General features: G+C 49.4%; 1 protein-coding gene across 1 annotated transcript; it reads right to left on the minus strand.

The window, feature by feature from the left end:
- Window positions 1-23: 23 nt before the first annotated feature.
- Window positions 24-24,461, minus strand: adcy9 (adenylate cyclase 9). The gene is given in 12 exon segments (XM_056586814.1): window positions 24-532; window positions 535-1,006; window positions 1,178-1,469; window positions 2,206-2,235; window positions 2,759-2,907; window positions 3,640-3,799; window positions 5,037-5,245; window positions 5,514-5,616; window positions 6,141-6,382; window positions 7,024-7,128; window positions 7,590-7,768; window positions 20,633-24,461. Coding segments are annotated over 12 exon segments (4,359 nt in total). The 5' UTR covers window positions 22,551-24,461; the 3' UTR covers window positions 24-32.
- Between the last annotated feature and the right edge of the window lie 702 nt (window positions 24,462-25,163).

The following is a 25,163-nucleotide window of genomic DNA, read 5'->3' on the forward strand; positions in this document are numbered from 1 at the left end:
GGGGCGGGGGGGGTGGGGGGAGGGGGCTTGGATCAGAGGCGTGAATAGAACTCTTCGTTCAGATTTGTGAGCTCATCGGCCTCTTCCTCTTCACCCTTCGCCTCTTGAAGTGCCTGGACCATGAAGGGCACTTGTGGGGCACAATGTTCTGGCTGTAGTGCGGCCGGGCTCGGGGGGTAAGGACCCTGAAGGGGGGAAGGCCCAGGAGGGTGTGCTGCGTCCCTATACCCCTCTTCCCTTGCCTCCTTGGGCTCAGCGTGGCCAGGGTGTGGCCCCGTGGCCTCGACGACAGACTCTGAACGCCGATCCGTTGCGTCCGCAGTGGGAGAAGGTCCGCCGGCGATCGCAATCCCGCCGGCCCCGAGCTTTCCCTGGCTCCCCGGCCGGCTGTCGCCCCCTTCCCTTTTGGGGTACAGGAAGGTCCGCATTTGACCCTTGCCCTTCACGTTCACGGTACCCCTGTAGTCAAACTCCATGCCCATGGAGTGGAGCACCCTGTGGCTCTCCTCGCTCACCTGCACCTGGCACTCCAGCCCGTGGTGTCCATGCGGCTGGCGATGTTCACCGTGTCGCCCCAGATGTCGTACAGCAGCTTGGTGGTGCCGATGACCCCCGCCGTCAGCGGGCCGTGGTTGAAGCCGATGCGCAGCTTGAAGCCGAAGCCCAGCATGTTCTTGTTGAAGTCGTCCAGCACCCCCATCATCTCCAGGGCGAAATGGAAGAGCGCCCGGACGTGGGCGTGCGGGTGGGCGTCCTCGCTCTCCGCCACCTGCTGCACGTTGAGGCCCGAGGCCGCCATGTAGGTGGCGCCGATGGTCTTGATCTTCTCCACGTTGGCGAACTCGCTCTTGCGGAGGAGTTCGTCGAAGTCCCCGATCAGCTCGTTCAGGACACGGTAGCACTCTTTGCCGCCCTCGTAGCTCTCCTCGTAGAACTCGCTGAAGTTGACGATGCTGGCGAAGATCACCCCCACGTTGTCGTGGTTTTTGGAGTAGCTCTGGGTCAGCTGGGGGAGCGACGGGGAGAGGGCAGTGGGAAAGTGGACAAATGCTTTGATGTCGAGGAAAAGGAAAAGCTGTAATTTGCCTCTTTTTGCTTTTGGGCTTTGAGTAAGCAGTTTGAATATTTGGGGTTCAAAGAGAAAAGAAAGAAAGAAAAAGGAGGCAAAAAAACCAACCTTGAGTTGCTCGGCAACGTGGATGGGGATGATGTTGCCCAGCAACCATTCAGCCTGGTCACGCATGTTCTGGATATTTAATTGATGCTTGTCAGCCTCCACATTACCGTGGTAATGGAGCCGGTAGCTGACCTCAAACTCCCGGTTGAGGAACCAGACCAGGAGCAGCAGCAGGAAGAAGGCCAAGATGGCCTCATGGAGCAGGAAGTCGAGCGGACTCAGGCCCGGATCAGGAGCTGGGTCTGGGGCGGCCTGGGCTGAGTCCGCCTCACTCAGTGCTGTGAGGTTTCCCCTGCAGAGAATCAAACGGGAGGTCAGAGCCTGAAAATAAGGAAGAGACTGCATGAAATTGCATGAAGACAAAGATTGAACCCTTAGATCAAGAGATGATATGGTCACAGGGATGTTGTACGCAATTAAAAAAATGTATAAACTAACAGGGAAAGAAATACACGAAATATCCATGCTTCCTTCCCTTGCAACTGTTGAAAAAAATGAGATAAGGAAGCATTTTCCAAATTTCCAAAGACAAAAAAACAGAAGCACGAGAAAAGGAGGAGGGAAAGGAAGGAGAACGGGAAAGAGAGTTGTGATGCGAAGTGCAAATGAGTTACAGTCGAGCAAGACTGTGCCGTCGTTTTATGCCTCAGCAAAGACCTTACAACTAAAGAGCTGCAAAATACAAAGGAGAGGGCAGTCTCCTCCAACTGCCTCTGCCGCACAGAAGCTAACAAGCAGTGCTGATACCAGAGGCCAGTGGGAACTGGCTCTGGCTGTGTGAGTCATTCCCACTGCTTCTGACATTTAGCAGCCATTACAGCTTGGCAGGAGCAGGGGGGGGGAGAGAGGAGAAGGCGAGAAAAAGCCAGAGTATGTGTAAGTGACAGACAGGATAGAGCTTACAGGAAGGGGGGGGGAGAGAGAGGAAGAGCAGGGATCATGAAAAACATAAAAGGGGGTTCTTGGCCCCGTTCAACCCCTCAAATGTTACTCATCCATCAAACTTCTATTTCCATGGCGACACTCACCCAAGAGTCGGCCAGCTGTTATTACCGGTCCTGGAAGAGTGCAAAGGGATCACACACACACACACACACACACACACACACACACACACACACACACACACACACACACACACACACACACACACACACACACACACACACACACACACACACACACCATTAACCAAGGAAACAATAGGGGGGTGGAATATTATAATAATGACTTGTCCAAGCATGTACTGAAGAAAATGCAGGAGGTTACATGAGCTAATGTTACCTCGCACACGCAGTGTGCGTGTGAAATGTCTGCATGTTTGGCCGCACAGACATATGTTCTCGTCAACAACAACCATGATGGTTGCTCATTCAGCCAAAAAAATTCTAATACCTGCAATTCAAGCCCCAATAAACTGATATGCTACCCTTTTAGTCAATAAACACTGGTAATCAATCAATATGGGGCTCTACATTGCTTCCTCTGGTGGGCATCAACCATCATCTAAATGCCATCGCTCCGTTCTAATCATGATAATGTGGGTCTTTTTCTAGGAGCATCTGGGCTGCAGTTACTCACCCAGGCCTTCGGAGGGGGCTGTAGAGCAGCAGCAGCAGCACGGCCCCTGTGGAGGTGGCCAGGAGCGAGCGCATCCAGAAACTGAGCTGGCAGAAGTTACAGTACTGGATGATGGCCAGGATAGTGGCACAGCAGAGAAACATGGTCACCTGCACACAAGGGAACCTTCAAGGGTCAACTTCAAGAGTCACCCACACGCTCTCTCTGACACCGAAAATCTCACAGAACACTTCCTGGGCCTGACAGACATTCAACATTGTATACAGTCACTTCTTCAACCATTACACTATTTACAGTGTTTACATGCTGCTATAACATTCTAGTGCTTTAAATTTATTACCGCTATTTGCTATGCATTTCTTTTTATATTTCACTGCATGTGACAAATTAAAACTCTTGAATCACTACTCAGACGTAAAGGAGGCATTCTGGCTAAAGTCGCCCCTCCCAGGCCTCGAGGAAGTGTTTAGGAATCGAGTCACTGAATCTCGATTGTCATTGATCCAGAGTGAGATACACACACTCACATAATAGTGTGTCTAAAAGTGCTGTCCACCATAAAGCAGAATTCTCTCCTCTCTCAATACAGAAACATAGTTCCTCTACAATTTAGCTCCAGTTTCACTTTGTTTAACCGCTCTACAAAACCGTCCCCTCAGTGCCCACCGTGTTATGTTAGTGTCGTAGAATTATATAATAAAGAACTGCTTGGGGGCAAAAACATTCACGCACATATCCAGTTATTAATATATGCAGAGCTGCTAATAGAAATGGCCATCGACAGCACCGTCTACACAACACGCACACACACACACACATTTTTTGTGTCCGTCTGTCTTCCCGCCCCGTGTGGGGGGGCTGTCCGAGCGGCAGGCCGTTACCTGGAGGGGCAGGCGTTCGGTGCAGGGGAAGTGGGAGAAGACGGAGACGGCCGGCAGCGACACCAGGACGGCCCCCACCACGTGGCGAGGGATCCAGCCGGAGACCACCTTGAGCAGGGTGCGGGTACAGCGCATCACGGAGTCCAGGTAGAAGACCATCCTGCAGGGCCAGACCAGTTTAGCATTGGCAAACATGTCTGGATAGGATAACGTGATTGATCCGTCTCCCTTTGTGTGTGTGTGTGTGTGTGTGTGTGTGTGTGTGTGTGTGTGTGTGTGTGTGTGTGTGTGTGTGTGTGTGTGTGTGTGTGTGTGTGTGTGTGTGTGTGTGTGTGTGTGTGTGTGTGTGTGTGTGTGTATTGATTGCAACTATGGTATAAAGTAAAGTAAGTAACTCATATCAGTGTAAGATATGCAAGTAAGCAACCTAGCCTACATAAATTCCACCACCTGGGCAATCAATGGCTAATCCCAGTAATTGAAGGGACTGCTGCCAGAAGAAATTCCCCTTCGGCGCAGGGTATTGTCTACATCGTCTGGGTGAGCACAGGTGGTGGATCTGACCTACAAACAGGTTTATAGGATAGGCCTCCCCTGAGATCGAGGCTACAGGACTGAGCAGCAGGAAAACAGACGAGAACCACCCTCACATCGTGTGCAGATGATGCGTGTCCATGCATCCTAATCATATGCAAGATTAAAACTGATCTAGGGCCTAAACGGCAGTGTCGTTCACATTGTGATATGGGAAATATTTTGGGACACATCTTTAACTGCGTGTGCAGCTTCAGTGAATGGTATTTTCTTGAATCCATTGAACTGTCTCTTACATTTCTATTGTCTATTAAATGTCTATGACATGTCAATTACGGGTGTGTGTGTCTTTGAAATGTACATTACGCGCGTGTGTGTGTGTGTGTGTGTGTGTGTGTGTGTGTGTGTGTGTGTGTGTGTGTGTGTGTGTGTGTGTGTGTGTGTGTGTGTGTGCGTGTGTGTGTGTGTGTGTATGTTTGTCTTCTACGTGTGTGTGCGTGTATTACGTCTGTGTGTATAGTGTATTTTTAGTGTGTGTTGGTGCCTATTACGCGCGAGTGTGTGTGTGTGTCTTTACGTGTGTGTGTGTGTGTGTCTTTACGTGTGCGTGCGTGCGACTATTACGTGTGTGTATGTGTGTCGTTACGTGTGTGTGTGTGTGTGTGTGTTTATTTTCTACGTGTGTGTCTTAACGTGTGTGTGCGTGTATTACGTCTGCGTGTATAGTGTATTTTTAGTGTGTGTGTGTTGGTATCTATTACGCGTGAGTGTGTGTGTCTTTACGTGTGCGTCTGTTACTTGGTGTGTGTGTGTGTGTGTGTGTGTGTGTGTGTGTGTGTGTGTGTGTGTGCGTGCGCTCTCACCGTATGGACAGCACCAGGGAGGCCAGCTCCAGCAGCCCGGCCAGGGGGGACAGGGCCAGGGCAGCGGGGGCGGCGGGGGCCGAGCCCACCAGCACGGGCAGGAAGCAGGCCAGGGTCAGAGCCAGGAACACGAAGCAGCTCAGCAGCACGTCCAGGAAGGAGCTGAAGGTGGTGGAGGCGAAGGTCTGCACGCGCACCTGGGTCTTCACCTGGGTGGGGGGGGGGGAGGGCAGAGACTCAACACAAGGGGGCGTTGTGGTGGCGTTTAGCTCGTTAAATCAGTGCTTACTTGCGATAATGGAGAGAAGTTAAATACAAGTGGTGTGTTCTAAGTGTGTGTGTGTGTGTGTGTGTGTGTGTGTGTGTGTGTGTGTGTGTGTGTGTGTGTGTGTGTGTGTGTGTGTGTGTGTGTGTGTGTGTGTGTGTGTGTGTGTGTGCGCGTGTGTTCTAAGTGAGTGAGTGAGTGTCTGTATGTACCTCTTTCTGGTAGCTACTGCGATAGGCGTTTTCCAGGGGTCTCGCTAGGAAATTGAGGCTGATCTTGTTGATGGGAGGCTTGAAAAAGTAGTCTTTCATCAAACTACACAGACCGACAGAAGAGTAGGAGTCTTTTTTCAGTTAAAAGCCAAAACCAAATTCTATTTCAGAGGGATTTCCTTCGAAATGCTCTCTGTAATAATTGATAATAATTGCTCTCGGTAATTGATTAAAATCAATTACCCAAGACACGATCCATGTCTTGATGTCACGTCAAAAAGACCGTTGAGATTCCTTGGTCTCCTGCTCTCCATCTCTTTATATACGTATATCTTATCTCTATATATTATAAAGGCTGTTCAAATTTGTGCGATAATAGCGCAAGCTTATTCATTCATATCAGAATTCATTTTAGCTTTTAGTTCTCCTTACTTTACATTCAAATACACTTGCAGTAAGTGGCAGTCTGTTTAAGTCCACCAAATCTGTGGTGTTCCGCAAGTTTCATATTCAACCCAAGTACATTTGGTATGAATGACAACATGTCGTTCCATTTGATGATCTCATTTAACTCCAATTGGGGTGGATTTAAAATAGAAGAAACTCTAACAGCCCTGCGACACGGACCTGTCCTCGCGGATGACCTCCACAAAGTGGGCGTCGCTCTTCTCCCCCGGCTGCTTGGCCCGGAGCAGGAGGGCAGAGTGGTCCAAGGCCGCCGTGCCGCTGGTCCCCGTGCCCGTCTTCTTCTCCCTCTCCTGGAGCGTGTCGCACAGGGACGTCCGGCTGGCCCGCACCACGCCCTCCAGGGAGAGGGGGCTCAGCAGCCCGTTGGCAGCCCGGCGGGGGCCGTGGCAGGCTGGGCTGAACTGTAGAGAGAGGAGAGGAGAGGGAGAGAGATGGGAGACAGAGCGGGGGCAGAGGAGAGAGGGGTGAGAGAGATGGGCGAGAGAGAGATGGGCGAGAGAGAGATGGGCGAGAGAGAGAGGGGCGAGAGAGAGAGGGGTGAGAGGGCGAGAGAGAGAGAGAGAGAGAGAGAGAGAGAGAGAGAGAGAGAGAGAGAGAGAGAGAGAGAGAGAGAGAGAGATGGGCAAGAGAGAGAGAGAGATGGGAGACAGAGCGGGGGCAGAGAGAGAGAGATGGGCGAGAGATGGGCGAGAGAGAGAGATGGGCGAGAGAGAGAGAGAGAGAGAGAGAGAAGGGCGAGGGAGAGAGAGAGAGAGATGGGCGAGGGAGAGAGAAAGATGGGGAGAGGAAGAGAGTGGGAGAAAGAGGAGAGGGAGATGGATGGGAGGGATGGAGAGTTTAACAAGGAGAGACGGAGAGGAGGGGGAGTGTTAGATAAAGACGCCGTAGGAGGAATATGTTTATCCCCTAGACCCCCGTCACTAATGGAATGCACCCCTGAAGTTAGCACAAGTTAATACAGCAGCAAAGCCACTTGACTTCTGTCTGCATCAATAGTGTACCACTGGCTTCAAATAGCCCTGCGCTGTGTGTGTGTACACACCTTGGCACTACTCATCTTGTGCTCCTCCTGGCAGCCGTTGAGGGGCGTCTCGTCACCGATCTCTCCTGCAGGGCACAGCCCGGTGCTAGAGGAGCCCCTGGCCGGCTTCAGAACCCAGCCAGAGCGGGAAAGGATACGACGGTTAAAACATGTAAACACCAGCACACAGCCGCCACGCAACAGAAAGCTTTGTTATTTATAGGGATCGACCGGTGGGGATTTTTTTAGGGCCGATGCCGATAACGATGCCTTGGCCCATGAACAATGCTGGCTGCCGATTTTCTTGGGACGATACTGCTTTGGCTTCCTCAATTTACATCATCAAAATGACACGATGATAACAAATATTACAAGGCTCAATTAAAAAAAACTAACATTTATTGAACTGTCTGTATGTAAATCATGCCTATGCCGATGCACGTAAAAAACGCAAATATCGGTCGATCACTAGTTATTTACAAACACGTCTCGATTGCCATGACTCCGACTCGTTCTCTGCGTTGCGCCGGCGAACAGCCTAGATTGTAAACGACAACCAAGCTGTGGAGGTCACCCCCGGGACTTACCCCTGGGGTTCTGTCTGGGCGGCCGTGGGTCGGCGGGGGCTCGGCGCTGGCCGCGGCCCCGCCCCGCGCCAGGAGGTCCGGGGGGGTGTGGGGCCCAGCGCAGGCCCCCGGCTGGCTGTCTGGCCAGCAGCCGCAGGGGGCGCCCGGCCTCCGTCCTGAGATCAGGTAGGTCTTCAGTCCTGGGACGGGAGGAAAACACATTTTATCACATCGTTATTTATTAGGAATGGTCAAAGTGGACGCGAGTAACGGTTGGTTATTAATCATCATTCCAACAGCCGCTCGGTTATATTTACGACTTTGTATTAGTCGATAACGATTCGGTATACTGGCTGTATACGATGTTTGCTAATCGTTCTGAGCAGCTTCATGTACACAGTCCGCCAGATAAGCTCCGAGTGGAAATACGACCCGTGTTGTATCGCTGTAAGCGACGCTCAAAAGCCCACACTACGAGAGATGAGCCAACAAGGAAAAATACACAAACATTGGATTAGAGAGGCATGGCTGGGGGCCAGCCACTATCAGCCTAAACATACACACAAACACACACACACCTGACCTGCTTCCACACAGCGGACCGCAGGTGCTAGCATGACACAACACACGCCAGCATAGCCTTGCTAGGCTCAGATAGCAGCGGGTGGCATCAAGCCTAGGTGCTTATGGAGGATTGGGATATTCCCTTCTATGCAATTATGAATAAGTACACCGGTGGGCCGCTTTGAAATCCCTGTTGAGCAGGTAAGCCTCCTGCCATGTATTAGGCTTTAAAGGTGATGGATTCCTGTTAAAAGGTAGTGCATTTCTAGCGCTGCACAGTTCAACAGTTTAGCTCTTTCCAGGTCAACAGTTTTTATTTTTTTTAAAGACACTCTCAATCACCACTTGATCATTGCCGTACCTGTGTGACTGGCAATCCGCAGATTGGTGTCATGTTGGATTTAAAAGTCAGCCACCAATGTATTACAATCAAACCGGCTCATACTCCGGGGTAGACAAATCACCAAAGTGATTAGGATCTGTTCCACCAATCCATCTTTATCCCAAACATTAGGAATCCAAGCACACAGAAGTCATTTCTCGTCTGCAGCACATGGAGCGGCAGCTCCAAAAAAAGTCTGAACTAAGGTAACACAAGCATTGTGTGTTTCACGAGGCGATAGCATCAGAAGCAACATCGCATCGTAGCATGGGTGATGCGTCGACATAGTATCCGCCCTCCTGTTCACCGAGCAAGAGAAGAACAATGCATTAAAGAAGGATTAGATCGTAACGCCAGAGAGGCATCCACTTATCCATTCCTTTCTATATTGTTTCTAAGAGCACCACAGACCCAGAGGCTCTGAGGAGGGAGGGAGAGAGGGACAAACACCTAGGAGGTAAGGAAGGAAGAAGCTAACTCGTTACTGTTACACCTCACATGCAATACCTTCCCCAGGTTTCTCAGGGATACTGTTAACACACGCCATTGAGAGATGCATTTTGCATTGAGGGAAATTGCATAGCTTCTGGTGAAATTATGCCAGCCAGTGAGAACCTAACTCCGGAGCTCTCCACTGCAGTCACAGAGAAGTGTGTTAGTGCGTCACGGCTCGGGAGAAGAGTGTGTGTGTCGTACATGTGAATTGTGACCTCTTTCTACCAAGTGAGTCAGACAAGACAGACACGGATGCACATTACATGCATAGACGCATACCCATGCATAGACGCATTCACATGCAGTCGCATAGACATGCACAGTCGCATACACATAATCTGCTACTGGTCGCCCATGACCAACTTCAAGGAATGAATGAGTGACCGAGTGTCTGACAATGGATTGAGGTCATAAGTAATGAATGAACGGCCTCTCCGATTCCAATACAAGTGGAAAAATGCGTTTTATCTTTAGCTTCATAATTGCAGATGTTATTGTGTTGGAAACATTGTGGTTTCTCTGGCTTGAAATGTCAGCGGTAGACATTCATTAACCACTTCATGCAATTTAGGCCCATTGAAGTTAAACAATGCTTATTATTTCCACCAAAAACAAAAGGAGTGATTGTGACTGCAAAAATACAATTCAAACAAGCCATACAAATTACCATAAAGAATATTTCTCAGGCATTCCCAAATGATCCTCCATCCAGAAATGTCTCTGGAAATTATTCTATTAACGAGGAAACCGGGGATCAAATGGATGCCAACTACGTCTCTGTGTTCAACAAACCAGACGGACCGCTGCAGCAATGGCATGGAAGGATGGCACTTTCTGTCCCTGCCAATCTTAGTCCATGTGTCTGAGTCTGCTTCTCTCCTGCCCATGTCTCTCCTCCCTCTCTCGCTCGGTCACTCTCACTCTTTTTTTGAGACTCTCTCTCTCTCTCTCACACACACACACACACACACACACACACACACACACACACACACACACACACACACACACACACACACACACACACACACACACACACACACACACACACACACACACACACACACACACACACACACACACACACACACACACACACGCGCACACACACACACACACACACACCAGGGTGAGGGACATTCAGGCCCCCCAGCTTTTAAGTTGTGCTTGTTTTGTTAAGAGGGTGGGGGGGTGATGGGACACGGTAGTGACCTAGAAGGGAGCAACATGACGACTTACATAATAACCCACATTCCTCCTCAAACCCTTTCTCACCTCCTCTCCGGCAGGCTTGCATGTTGCCCCTCACCGACAACAATGACCTCATTCTTGGGTGACATGTTTGAAAGGGGAGGCTGTCCTGTGCTTGGGTTTATCTTACAATGGATTGTGTGGGGCGCCGTACACACACTTTACACAGGGCACACGTTGTGATGGCACACAGCTGCCGTACAGTGTGTTCTGTGTGGGCATGCGGCAGGTGTAATCCAATCTGCAATTAAACCTGCATAGGGAGCAATTTGGCAATACATAGCTGGAAACAAATGAACATACATGCATACATATATATATATATATATATATATATATATATATATATATATATATATATATATATATACATACATACGTATGTATATAGCTATGAATATACCAATCACCAAGAGCAGAACATTTATAAAATGCATGGAGTAATTTAAGTTCCCTGGAGATAAACCACAAGTGTGCCATGAAACTGCCAGATTACATGGCAGGTTGAGCAGCTCTCACAAGCATGAAAGGAAAGTTTGCTTTATACAGTTATACAACGGAGAGTGCATAGGCCGTAGCCCTGATGTAACATAGCTAATGGCCTCTGCCATGCTCTGCGGAGCCGGCGCGCGTGCGTGCGTGCGTGTGTGTACATTGGCACACACTTGTGTGTGGGTCTGTGTGGGTCTGTGCGTGCACCTGTGTGTTTGTGTCCTCAGTTGAACTTTCCCTGCTCAACCCAGTGCTTGTGAGTGGATGATCAATAGTGTGTTATGTTCCCTGTCCAGCTGCGTTGAGACTTTAGAGTGCTGGTGTCAGTATCTCTCCCGAGTGCTGCCTAGAGGATGGAACACGCACTCATATACACACACACACACACACACACATCACTCACACACACACACACAGACTCAGATACCGGCTCATATAAATACTAGCGTATAAACAAACAGATACACACCTGATATTCAAGCATATGAAGACAAAGACGGAAAACAAACAAACACAATGGACCAGACAGGGGATTAAAAACAAGAGAAACATCCACCTGGATCAATAAATGACTTCACCATTTAAAGTCTTTCATTTCACAGGAGGATCATGGGATTTTCTCAATGCAACAGCAACTCTTAGCATGGGCCAAGAATGGCATAATGCTTGGAACCTAGGCAAGGCAGCAGTGCTGTCTGGGAACTAGCACAAGGGGTTGTAGGATGCATGGATACCAGATCCCCTACTGGCTTCAGGCATGATTGAATGTATGAATGAATGTATGAATGAATGTTTAGGACAAAGGATTGTACAGTCAAGACACCCGCAATTAGCTTCTTCCAGGAAGTATTCAATACTATGAATATGAACACTTTTAAGAGGAAAATATATATTTGGTAACTCAAGATATACTTCTTCAAGGAAGTATAAATAATTAAACATGCATACTTTTAAGAGGGAACTATACTGATCACTTGTTGCCAGTTATCTGCATGCCCTATGCAGTGCAACACCAACGCACTTGCATGCAGATTTGGAGAGAGAGAAGTCCCTCTCCTACTGCTGCTGCCCCCAGTTCAGGATGCAGGGAGCGACTGCATGAATGAAGACAGGGGAAGCAATAAATGAATGGAGAAGAGGGAACGGGGAGACCTGTCTGGGCTGACTTAGGCGCCACATTCCACATGTATGCACCAAGACACACAAACTAGGACACACACACACACGTACACTCGGGCATACACACTGCAATTCAAACACACTGACTGGGATGCACCCACGCATACTAAGACACAACCACACCACACACATAACTACACTCATACAGAAACAGGAATACACACAAAAATGTTTTAGAAAGACACAGGCATGCAAATGCTTTAATCCACACACACACACACACACACACACACACACACACACACACACACACACACACACACACACACACACACACACACAGTTTATCAATGTTCATTGATAAGCTGTATACAGATGTATAAGGTATAAGTGTTTGTGTATGGACATAACAAAACATCTCCAGAAACCCTCTCTCTCCCACTATTCCTAAGAATGGAAAATAGGAAATGCCCGGACTGCACGTGACATGCATGGAGTAACTCCTCGCCACACACACACACACACACACACACCTACACCCATAAGGCTGAACCCCCATCAACAGACCCTTCCACCGCCCCCTCTGCCAGCATTCCTGGAAGACGGAGAAAAAAACTGAACACGATGCCCTAGTCCAGACTAGTCCTCACTTCCTGTCATGTGACCTTTGACCTTAGGGTGGCTCTTAGCTACAAGATCAATACCCTCCCTAGTGAAAAGGGCCTGGGTCAGGAGTTGCCCCCCCCCCCCCCCCAGTCGCCCATGGGAAACCATGCCTCCGTGAGAACACACACACACACACACACACGAGAGAGAGAGGAGAGAGGAGAGAGGAGAGAGAGAGAGAGAGACCTTTCGGAGCTGGAAACATTGGTTTTCCTCATTCCTGTGTTTCCATGTGTTTACTTGAAAGAGTGACAAAAGACCAAAGACACCCAGAGCAACTTGAAAGCGCGACAAAAGACACAACTCTTTCTTCCTCCCTCACTTTGTCTCCGGCTCCATAAAAGAGCCACTCCTCTTTCCAAGCTCTGACATTTCTGTTTCTGTTCTCTCTCCGCCCGACGTTAGCCATGTCGTCTCTCACGTCCCTTTAACCCCCAGCCCGACCACCGTCTCCACCGTGCCTGCCTCTCTGCATCCCCTCACACGACTTCACTGCTCCTCCTGGTTTCACTTCTCCCCCCAAATTCATCCCTTTCTCTACTCCTCCTTCGTCGTCGTCGTCTTCTTTGTCCTCAAGCAAACCCCCACCCTGCCACTGCCCCAGTGTCCCAGCTCGGGCAAGGGGCCTTAAGCACCACGGCCTGGTCCGGCAAAGAACCAGAGGCCCGACCAGCTGAGAACCAGAGGCTGGGAACGAGGCCGGGCCGGTTGGGCTAGCAGCAGATGGCTCCATATTTGGACAAGCTGATGGAAGCGTCCTTCTTTCCCCTGCTCCCCCCCCCCTAGCCTCCTTCATCCCTCCTTCTCTTCATCCTCCCTCTTTCTGACCTCTCCCTCCCCCACCATTTCAGACACATCAAGCCAAAGAGGAATAGAAAACCGACTTTGTCTCTTCGCCGCCTAATTCGCTTTCCTTCTTTTCTTGAGTAAATTCTACTTTTTTTTTTTTTAATCAAAAGTCCGACAAGAGCTTTTCCCGACAGTACGCCTGTAAGTGAACCATTCATCATCCAGCCTTCAGAGGAGATGATACGATAAAGATAGAGAGGAGAAGTCCATCTGCTCTTTCACCACAAATCCGTCCGCCTGTACCCATTACCAACGTCCCGTGTTCAACATGTCAGCGTCTAGGTGGCTTCCCCTTACGCTTAGTATTGTCATCACAGTATCCCCGAGGCTATCCCGGTCATACTACAACACACAAATATGCGTGTCAGCAAACACACACACGGACGCACACAAAGCGCTGCCCAGTGCTGACCGACCGAACACTCTAGCTGTCGCAAAACAAATATGGAATAAGAATGTGGTTGTTGCAATACAGTCCAAGGTGTGTGAGTGTGAGTGTGTCATAAATGATACAAGGGTCATTATGAAGGAAGGGCATAGTCGACTGTTTGAATGGCTTTGGACCTTGCCTCTGTAGGTGTCACACACACACACACACACACACACACACACACACACACACACACACACACACACACACACACACACACACACACACACACACACACACACACACACACACACACACACACACACACACACAGAGAGCCTCACAAAGGTCCCGCTATACTTAAGTATATACCTCTACCCTTTGACCCCGCAAATTGTTTATCGTGTGCTCTGCTTCATCTCCCGACACACACCCACACACACACACACACTGAATAAGCATGAGTGCAAATGAGCGAAATGTCAAGTAGCGGCTAAGGTGAAGGTAGACAGTGTTATCTCTACCCATTCCGCTCAGCAGACGGAGCAGGGATTCTCAATAGGCTCCGTTCACAACGACGAAAGCCCCGTCATCTAGACTGAAGGGTCTCACGCTACACTGGGACAAATATGTTGGTTAGAGGTTTGTGGATAGTTGAACATTACCTACCAGATGGAATTTATTGTATAATATAGAAGGGGAAATATTTGGGATAACTAAAGAACGGCCCCCGACACCTCAAAGCATCGTTCAAGTTCTACCATGCAATTTATTATGTAGTCATGCATTCTGGGATAGTCACGATAAATATACATTCAGAAATACCCTTTACTGTAATCTCTAACCAAAAGGATGGCAAGCCAATAGTCTTTGGTACAACCTAATGCTATAAGTAACAGAATAAGCCAGGGTATCTGCCCCTAGACTTTAAGAATAGGGACATATGTCCAGGGTAAGAGGCTCTTATCGACATGATTTAAAAAGCACTTTGTATTAAAGGGGAGGTTTGTGAGAGCAGGATACACTAATGTGCAAGAGTTCAGATTACAAGCCAAGCAACAGGAAATACTACTTTTTTAAACACTAACCTTGTTGACCACTGTTGCTTTGCATTAAAGGGCATGTCGCTATGCGATTTGTCAACACAACGACTTCATAAGCCCTGTAGGAAATAACCCATAAGCTCAAACAACTACAACCACAAGACATCAATGATATATTTCCATTATAGTCTCTATTATGGTCTCACACACAAGGCTGTTATTTATTAGATCAATAAATGACAAATGGCAAATGCATGGGGACTCTAAAATCCACACCTTTCCCGGGAATATCACTCGAACCTCGACACACAGGGGCCGAACCAACACACACACACACACACGCTTGCTGGACGGGCCAAACTCGTCAATTACGACGAACATCGAACCATTTGAATCATCAAGAGTACAAAGTACATTAGTCATTATGTATTATGCTTATGCATAAGTAATGATTAAAATATGCAGTGTATGGGTGTGTTTGTGTGTGTGTCAAGAGAAAAGCAGGTGGATGAGAGCCTGGGACGGCCATTTCAGTTGACCTCCAACCTCCCGCATTGAAGAAACACTCCCACACAAACCTATCAGGGGAAGTACCAGAGGGGGCTAAACAACACCATATATGGGCAGGGGGGCCTCCGGGCAAAGTCTCGTCTCATCTCCACTATATACAGAGGCCAACACACACACACACACACACACACACACACACACACACACACACACACACACACACACACACACACACACACACACACACACACACACACACACACACACACACACACACACACACACACACACACTGGAGTGAGGGAGTAAAGGACAAATAAAAAAAACTGATGAAATGTGCAAGAAGAAGTTGAAAGGAAGCATAAGCGCGAGAGAGAAGGACACCAAGAATAATGGAATCCAAGACATGTGTACGCAAGTGTGTTTGTGTGTGTGTCTGTGTAAACCGAGATAGAGAGAAAGAAGCAGAGAGACTACCCGCATGCACGAGAGTTAATCATTACACTATAAAGAGTCCATTTAGTGAACTCAATGGCGTATTTCTTTGGGACTGCTCCTCGGTGTTAATGTGTCAGGAGGAGTGAGTGCGTTTGCATGCGTTGTGCGTCAATATCTTTTCGTGTGTCCCCTTGTGCTTTAAGTGCAAGAGGGATATCCAACACACACACACACACACACACACACACACACACACACAGACAGACAGACAGACACACACAGAGAGAGGCCTGCCAGCATACAACAGCCGGCGCGATGAGACTCTGCCGGCGGATGTCTCAAGTGCTGAGCAGCGCTCTGACACCACTCAGTGAGCTCCTTCTGGATTCACACACTGCCTTCCTCCTCTCTCTGCTGGCCTTCATTACCAGTCCCCTTGGATGGTTCTCACCTCTGCGGTCGGTTACTACCCAGTCCATTCACTCCCTACCCACTCACCTATTGATCTCTTTGGTGTGCCGGGGAGCCTGAATGCCCATTATAAAAACCATCACACACACAAACAAACACTCTCAGGGTCTTGCTCATTGTGTTGCTGTGGCACGGCTCTAGGTCTCTGCATTTCCCACTGCATGCTTGGATGACACGTTTGAGTTAGCCCAGCGCTAAACTGCCTGGAGGCACCGATGTCTGTCCGTGCCACACACACACACACACACACACCACCACCACCACCACCCCCCCCCCCCCCCCGCGTATTAATCCTTGTTTCAATGTTTGTTCAGGAATAAAAAAACTGCCCAATATTGACAGCACCAATATTTGTACGGAGACACTCTTCAGCCATCGACCCGCAGCATTAGTTGATAAGAGATTTCGACAACTTATATTGAATACTTAATGCCCCAAAAAATTCACTGTTAATTGATTCATTCAAAGTAATTACCACTGACAAAAGGACAGATTTACAATACACTAATTAAATGTAAGACGCATGCATCTCAATAATATTTTCTGATTCACAACGGCCAATGATGAAACATATGGCAACATATACACGTGCCTTTATAGATACGTGGCGTGGCGATATCTGGGGTGTGCTGTTTGTGTACGCGCGCACCGCCGTGCATGAGTGTGTCAGTTTGTGATACCGTAGGAGCAATGGTTCAAGGTCAACATCGGGTCAATAAACACCAACATTATCTATGCGTCATAAAAGCACTGCCTACCATAAATAAATACTAAAGGTTCAATGCCTATCCCAAGCCCACCTAATCATTGACCCTGGTGCTTTCGGCACGCATAGCACAGCCCTGACGGTCACTGAATGAACACCAAAAGCCAACAGCCAAATGTCGAGCACATGGCCGTGCATACCGACACGCGCTGCATGTGCCTCCAGATACAAATACAGACAGGGCTTTAAATCATGAGCACTGGGCGTCCTGTCCCCGCCAGGCGGACGCGTGCACCGTCGCCTCCTCCACCACCGACAACACTTCCACGGTCCTTCCCCGACATCCAATACTCCTTTTGAAGCGGAGAGAGGAAGCGCAAGCATTTAAGACAGACAGACCGACAGACGGGTAGAAAGACAAAGGTAGAGAGATAGACATTCGGTCAGACAGAAGGGGGGATGAGATGGGAAACAAAGCAGGTTGAAGATAGAAAGTGATGGATGGTGATAGTGATATGGATAGTGATGGATGATACGGATTAGGGCTGGGCGATTAATCTAATTTTGATCGCGAATTCGATTTTAGCGTCAAACGATCACAAAACTAACATAATTGTGTTTCCGATATATATATTTTTTTTTTAATTAAATGTTTTATAGAGAGTGCAGGAAAAGCTGGATAAATATCTGTACATCATTTTAGATTTGAACATTTTCTATTTGACCATTTATGTTTTTTTTTTTAAGGCGAAGTTCTCCGTTAAAAAAGTTTTTTTGGGAGAGACATGCATAATAAATACATCATGTTTTCAAACTCAAGAATAATCGTGATTCCAATATTGACCGAAATAATCGTGATTATGATTTTTTCCATAATCGAGCAGCCCTAATACAGATGGAGGATAGTGATGGGTGATGGATAGTGATGGGTGATGGTGATTGATGTTCGGGATGGATTATAGTGATGGTGATAGTGATGGTGATAGTGATGGATGACGGGCAGTGATGATTGAAAGGGAGGGATGGATAGTGAGAGGTAGTGATGAATGATAGATAAGGACGGACAGTGATGGGCGATGGATAGTGACTAAGCGAGACAGATGCATAGCTGGCCCCGCGCAGCTCAGAGGTCCTTAGCAGGCAGTATGACAGAATCAGCTAGAACTCACACGGAGCAGATCAGCCAGGCCGGGCTGTCGTCAGACACCAAAGAGCGAGTGACTCTGCTGTGACCCCCGTACTTTCCGAGACACAGATCGGAGGGACAGATTCGTCACGTTTGACAAATTGTTTGTGTCTCCGTATCATGTTTTGTTTGAGAACATAAACGATGCATACAACTATTAATACAGCCTTTCAACATTACTTTAGCCTGGGAACCAGACGAATCTGCAAGCTCATGTTTTATTTGCTCTGGCATATGCGTCTGCCCCCCCCCCCCCCCTCGCTAGGAAAGATTTCCAGCAGTCCTAGGTTGCACCAATCACAACCGTTTATCTAACATGGGGCGGGTTAGTGCGAAGACGGGCGCCCAATAGGAGCACATTGGTTGTTTATGCATTTTCATAAACAACCAAGATGGCTGCCGCTGATGTGCGACACATTTTGTCGCTCCGATTGGTTGTAGGTCCATCCAATGGCATCCAGAGGCAGTTTGGTCTGCGCCCCCATGAAAACCCAAAATTAACTGAGAGGTTCCAGACCAATACACATCTGCAAATTGGTCCGGCGATGTCCTGCTGCCATAACTTAATTATGATGACAAACCAGGGTTGTAATAAGGATTTATTCTCCCATCTTCAAGGGAGATGGGAAGATGGTAGAAGGCAGAACCAGTCCAAAAATAGGATGCCATTTTCTAAAATAAATCAGCAAGACTTTCCCAGCGGTCAGAAAAACCCGGCTTTAAATCCTTACTGGTCTCTCCGTCTACCAAGGAGAATCCTGACGGGATATAAATGCGATGACATTGCTCTGAGCCGTGTGTGCTTGTGCATACTGCACCCACTCACCCAGAAAAGAGCCCCCCACGATCTGCCATTGGCCTAAGGGCCACCACTAGAGGGGACTGTGAGGTGCAACACAGGGGCGCCACACTTTAACTATCTGCGTGTCAGCACCTACCCCACTTCTAAGATCCATCTCCAACAATGGCTTTGTGTTTCCCATGTAAAGTCTAAAATATGTTTCAGTTACCTTTCGGGACCGAATGCTCATTTACCTTTTCGATGTAAATGAGCATTTCTGTTCAACTCTACTGGCATGTGTAGCTTTAACATTATTATTTTTACTCCTATTCATTGACGTTCTCTGTCTCACACACACACACACACACACACACACACACACACACACACACACACACACACACACACACACACACACACACACACACACACACACACACACACACACACACACACACACACACACACACACACACACCCCTTACACTCCCCATTCATGAAGGATCAGTCACCTCCTGCAGCAATAGGATGTGATGAGTTAGGCATACTTGCACAACCTATTATAAGCCCCTATCTCCAGCCCACAAACACTCAAGCCAGGCAAGTGGCCGAGATAGCAAACAAAGCCAGTGAGATAGTCTGTTTGGTGCTTACAGACTGCTATGGCTAAACAGCCAAAACACATATTGGTTTTGCACACCCGAGCACCAGAGCCTGGCATAAACAATGGTTAGCATCCCACAGCCATGGGTCAAACGTGCCATCCTATAAAAAGCGTTTTAATTAGTGAATGTGGAATATATGAAGGCTGGGACTGTAGAGTGTTATACATTGTTGTGTAGAACACAAAACAAACAATAAAACACATAGTATTAAATGATTTAGAAAAGGACCAAACAACACAGTCACAATATATTACGAATAGGTCTATTCACTGCAATTACTATTATTCAATTAACAAATAACCCAGTTATATATAACCAGTTCTTTATTAATGATCATTTGTATATCAGCCTGCCAACGATCCCTGCACACGAAACACAGATCCAAACACTCTTTGTTTTGTGGTTACCTAATCTGTTGATCTCCGCTCAATGCATCTCATCTGCTGCCAGACCGTTGTTAGTGGAACTAGCTGGTCACATAGCGTACAATGGTAGGGGCTTAGCTTTCAGTGTTCTCTGGCTCCCTTGGCCCTGGTTCACTTGATTGGACATTGTGGGTTTCCACGGTTGTGACGCGCTCGACATGGTTGTCCCGCTGAAACTCAATCAACGCATTGTCTCGCACTCTCCTGTATGTGACCTTAGTGGTTCGACCAGTTTAAAAATAGATCTTTGCCCGGCGGGTGTGTGTCATCGGATTGAATGGAAGGGAATTGGCGGGGGAACGGCAAAACTCGAACACCCGACTGTTGTGCAGAACTACCGTAAAGAGCATCAAAATCTCCTTTTCAATTAAAGAACGCGTGATAATTGAACCCACACGCATTCAGTGCGACACCTTGACATCAAACGATAAACAACAGAAACAGAGGCTGCTGGGGATCACCGGGGAAGAGCGCGTACCATTAAGGCCCAGTCCTGACGGCATCGACCTGGCTTCAAATCCTGCCCACGGTCCTTTGATGCACGTCTTCCCCTCTCTCTCTCTCTCTCTCTCTCTCCCCTACCTTCCCGTCTATCTCACTCTTCAATAAAAATGACAAAAAACAAAAAAGAAATAGAGGTTGCTGCCTTACCCTTGAGCTTCTCCATCACCGTCTGCCCCGCCCTCTCCGCCACCTGCCCGTCCTCCCGCTGGTACCGGTCGTCCAGGAAGCGGCCCGTGGCCTCCGACAGGTGCACCTTGCCGGCCACGCCGAGCTGCTCCATCAGGTTGGCCAGGTTCACGTCGTTGGACCACACGTCGAACTTGAAGCGCTTGATGCCCAGTATGCCGCACAGCACCGTGCCCGTGTGCACGCCCACCCGCATGTCCACCGTCTCGCGGGTCTCCTGGCAGAACTGCTCGATGGCCTGGATCATGCCCAGGCCCATCTCCACGCAGCAGTAGGCGTGGTCCTCCCGGGGTTCGGGGCAGCCCGCCACGCAGTAGTAGCAGTCCCCCAGCGTGCTGATCTTCTCGCAGCAGGTCAGCTCGCACAGCCGGTCGAAGCGGCCGAACAGGTCGTTGAGCAGGTCCACCAGCACGTGCGCCGACTTGTTGGCCGACATCTTGGTGAAGCCCACGATGTCGGCGAACAGGATGCTGACCGGCTCCATGCGCTTCATGTTGAACGGCCGGAAGATGATCTGCCCGCGCGGGATGGACGTTTTCTTGCGCTTGTGGTAGTGGTTCTTGGGGCTGGTGGCGCCGCCGCCGCCGGCCCCGGGGTGCCCCCCTCCGACCCCTCCGCCGCCCACCATCACGGCCGAGGTGGAGCAGGCGCCGGCTGAGTAGCGCTTGCCCGCGTTCTCCCCGCCGCCGCCCCCCTCGTCGTCGCCCTGCTTCATCAGCTCGTCGGCCACGCGGCGCGGCATCACCGAGTGGATCATGCGCTCCTTCAGCGCCTTCTCCACCTCCAGCTCCTTGCCGTGCATGATGGCGTGCCCCACCTTCCGGAAGGTGGTGCGCGAGCGCACCTCCGACATGATGAACAGGTGGATGCCGATGACGTGGGCGCACAGGTGCAGCAGCGCCTTGCCGGGGACCAGCCAGCGCAGGGTGTCCCAGTCAGACGCCGGGCCGACGCCGCCGCCGCCGCCCGCCGCCGCCCCGACGTCGGGGGTCCTCCGGAGCAGCAGCAGCAGCCCCAGGACCTCGAACAGCACCGAGTACAGCAGGCCCAGCAGCACCGAGGCGTACAGGCGCACGTGCAGCACGCTGTACAGCAGCAGCAGGACCTCCATGCACAGGGAGAAGGTGCCCACCGGGGAGATGCACGGGGCCTGCGCGGAGGTCAGGGTACGCGGTGGTGGGGGAGGATGGGTGGCGTTGCCTCCTCCGCCCTCCCCCCACTCCAGGTCAAAGTATCTGGCCGTCTCCATCTGGGGGGCAAGGGTGAAGGCGAAGGTGATGACGATGAGGAGCAGGGAGATGCCGGAGTATACGCGTGTGTACAGGTAGGTGAGGGTGAAGAAGAAGAGGAGGCAGAGCAGCAGGAGGAAGGCGGCCGTGGGGGCCAGGTACGTCATGGTGTCACAGCGGTCGTTGTTCACCGCAAAGTACACCCCCCAGAGGGCGGCGGCTACCGCCAGGTAGAAGAGGACGTAGCGGAAGCGGCGCTGGGTCTGGGGGAAGCACCGCTCTCGGCAAGCCTCCTCCAAGATGGAGGAGTCAAACTTGGGGTCCCAGCACTGGGCTGCCGAGCGCTCAAACAGGGGCGGCAACGTTCTCCATCTCCTCAAAGTGGTCATGAACTTGGGTCTCGTCCCAGATTCCCCGGAACTGCAGCTTGAGGAAATACTGTACTTATGAAGGATGGGGTTCACTTTATTTACCGCGCCGGAGCCTCCTCCCGCTCCGCCGCCACTGTTGGCAACCTTAACAGTCTCCTGTTGATGCGGCTGTGACGCATGGTTGGCAATCCGCACGGTCACAGCCCCCTCGTATTTCGGCTCGCAGCGGACCTCGGTGCCATGAATGGGAAGGCGTCTGTGATGTTGCAAAGTGGCCATGACGTCCAGTGGCACGCGGGGTGAAAATACGAAAATAGGGTCAGGGATAAAAGATGGCGCTCAGCTTATTAGACTGGACGTGTGGTCGCCGCATGTGCACATCTGTCAAGGTGAGGAGGAACTGGGAGCGCGGTGGTGGGTAACGGGGTAGAAGGGGTTGTGGTGGGGGAGAGCCAATGTGTTTGTTTGAATAATCAAAGTGCGTGAGTCGTACGCAAGGCACGGACGTCTTGACTACGTAAATGGTAGCCTGCACACTCACTCATATAAAACTGCCTGTTCCAGATTCCCGAGCAGTTCATGATCCGAGCACGGCGTTACGTCAGTACTCACATTCCATGCTCGAGTCCCTCCGGAGGCTCGTGAGCTGTCCAGTCGAATCCCGCGTTCCTCTGCTAACGCGATACGAGTAGTCAGCCTTTTTTCCAGCTCCGACGTTGGACATTTTTCTTGACAAAACACTGGGTTTTAACATCCAAAGCTCATTGATATTATTGACTGTCTCCCCTCATTGCAACTTGCAAGATATATGCCTGGCTGGAAAATAGTTGTTTGAGAATAAAAACACTGTTCAAGTCCATGGCTTCATGATGTCCCCAAAGTTGTTAATTGTGCAAAGTGTTGACAGCGGTTGTTAGTGTCTTCGACTACATCGCCCCCGACTTGCCGAAAGGAACAGTTTCAAACAGGGTCCCTCTTATCTCATCAAACCACACGCGTCAAATAGTCAATGGTACAGTTTCATTTCCCCCACTCGAATAACGCCCTCATGCCCAGGGACATGCTGCAATGTACTCCAAGAAAACTGTTTCCACAGAGAAACAAAACACCGCATTCACGTTAGACACCCGGACAGCACTGAGAGCTCGTCGGTCTAAATAATCCACATTCAACCCTGACTGGGCCCTGTCAGTGGAAGAAATCCAAAGTGTGAGTGGACGTCCGCGGCCTGTTCCCACCAACACAGCCCCGTCCTTTCCTGAAATCCCTCTCCGAGACTCCAGCCCTTTATTCCTTCCCGTTTCGATTTGCAAGAGGGTGGAAGGACGAGGTGGAAGAGCAAATGGTGCGAAAAAACAAAAAACAAGCCGTTTTTATCCCAATTAATTGGCTTCTGTGAGCTGCTATATCCAACTTGTTGCGCACAGGAGTTGGCAAAACAACACCAGAACAGCCCAGTCGGAAAGGGCTAGTCTATAAATAGTGTTGATCAAATAAAAAAAAAACTCATTGAACAACAACTCGAATCATATCTCACGTCCGGATGGATTCCTTCGCGTTCTATGCCTGTTGAAGGACGGGGATAAATAATATGAAGTGCCAGCTACTAAAGGTGTCCTTCTGCTCGAAGTTGAATGCTTTTAACGCGTGCAAAACGTCAGCGATAGCCCCCCTCTCTGCCTCCAAAAGCTCCCAAACTTTTCCCAGGCCGTATTTCCTGCGCTAACAGAGCAGGGACCCGGTTGGGTTTACTTCTGGATGGTGGTGGTGGTGTTGGTGGTGGTGGTGGTGGTGGTGGAGCACAGACTCGGTTTCCTCCTCTCCCCCCAGAGGACCTTATATCCCCAGAGCGACGATACCCTTGATCCTGTTTCCCTTATTCCATTATCTACAAGGAGTCTTCCCCCAACGGCGCTGTCTTATCTCCATGAATTCCTCAGGTCTGGGGGTGGCATGCCTGTTCTGTTCCCGACAGCACTACCGTGAGCTTTCGTCCTCTTCCGTTCAGTGCTGGTGGTATCGGCTCTGTTTTTTAAGCCAGGGTACAGCTCCACTCTTCGCGGGTCGGGAGTGCTTGTGCCCCGGGGAGTGTTCCTCGGTCTATCCGTGAAAAGGAAAGTCAACCGTATACGCTACCACCATCTTCCTCCTAGACCGTGTCTCTGAGATTCTCCAGCTGTTGTGGGTGGGTGGGTGGGTGGGTGCCCAAAGTGGAGTGAGAGTGAGCTTCAGTCAGAAAATAATACAGGGGAGTGGTTTGGGGGCGCGCACGTCGCAAGTCAAAAGTGATGTGGCGAAGACGAGCACGCATGTTGGAGTGGTCAGGTCATTTGGAAGACTTCTCGAGCAGCTCTTCGGCCAATAGCCTAATAGGCTACTTTTAATTTAAAAATAAATTTCAATTAAATTAAAATTGCTTAACATTGACAGGTTTTGCGCAGACATATACATTTGATAACTTGGGATTTATGTCAGCATGTTTCTAGAGCCTGTGTTTCTATCCTGCTTTGATATACATTTAGACTAGTCATCGATTTTCTTTCTTAAGACTGACTTCCGAACGGAGTTCAATGAGAGCTTTCAGGAAGCGGCTATTATTGTCCTCGCTCAATTAGTTTAGGAAAAAAAGACACTTGCACAAACGACCGTCTCAGTCCTGGGGTTTGCGCGCGTGCGTGTCTTCGTTTACGCTTGCCAGTGTCTTCTTGGCTGTGTAATCCATCAATAGATGGATTATTTATTAAAGAGGATTAGTATAGAATAAAACATGTTTGTAATGTGTCATGTATATACATGTAATTAGCAAATAGCTTAAGTTAATGGTTCATAGACCTATGGTCATTATTGGGATAGAAATATCTCAAATCTCACAATTATTAAAACATTTAAAAT

Source organism: Gadus chalcogrammus, chromosome 3 (assembly GCF_026213295.1).
Source record: "Gadus chalcogrammus isolate NIFS_2021 chromosome 3, NIFS_Gcha_1.0, whole genome shotgun sequence".
NCBI lineage: Eukaryota > Metazoa > Chordata > Actinopteri > Gadiformes > Gadidae > Gadus > Gadus chalcogrammus.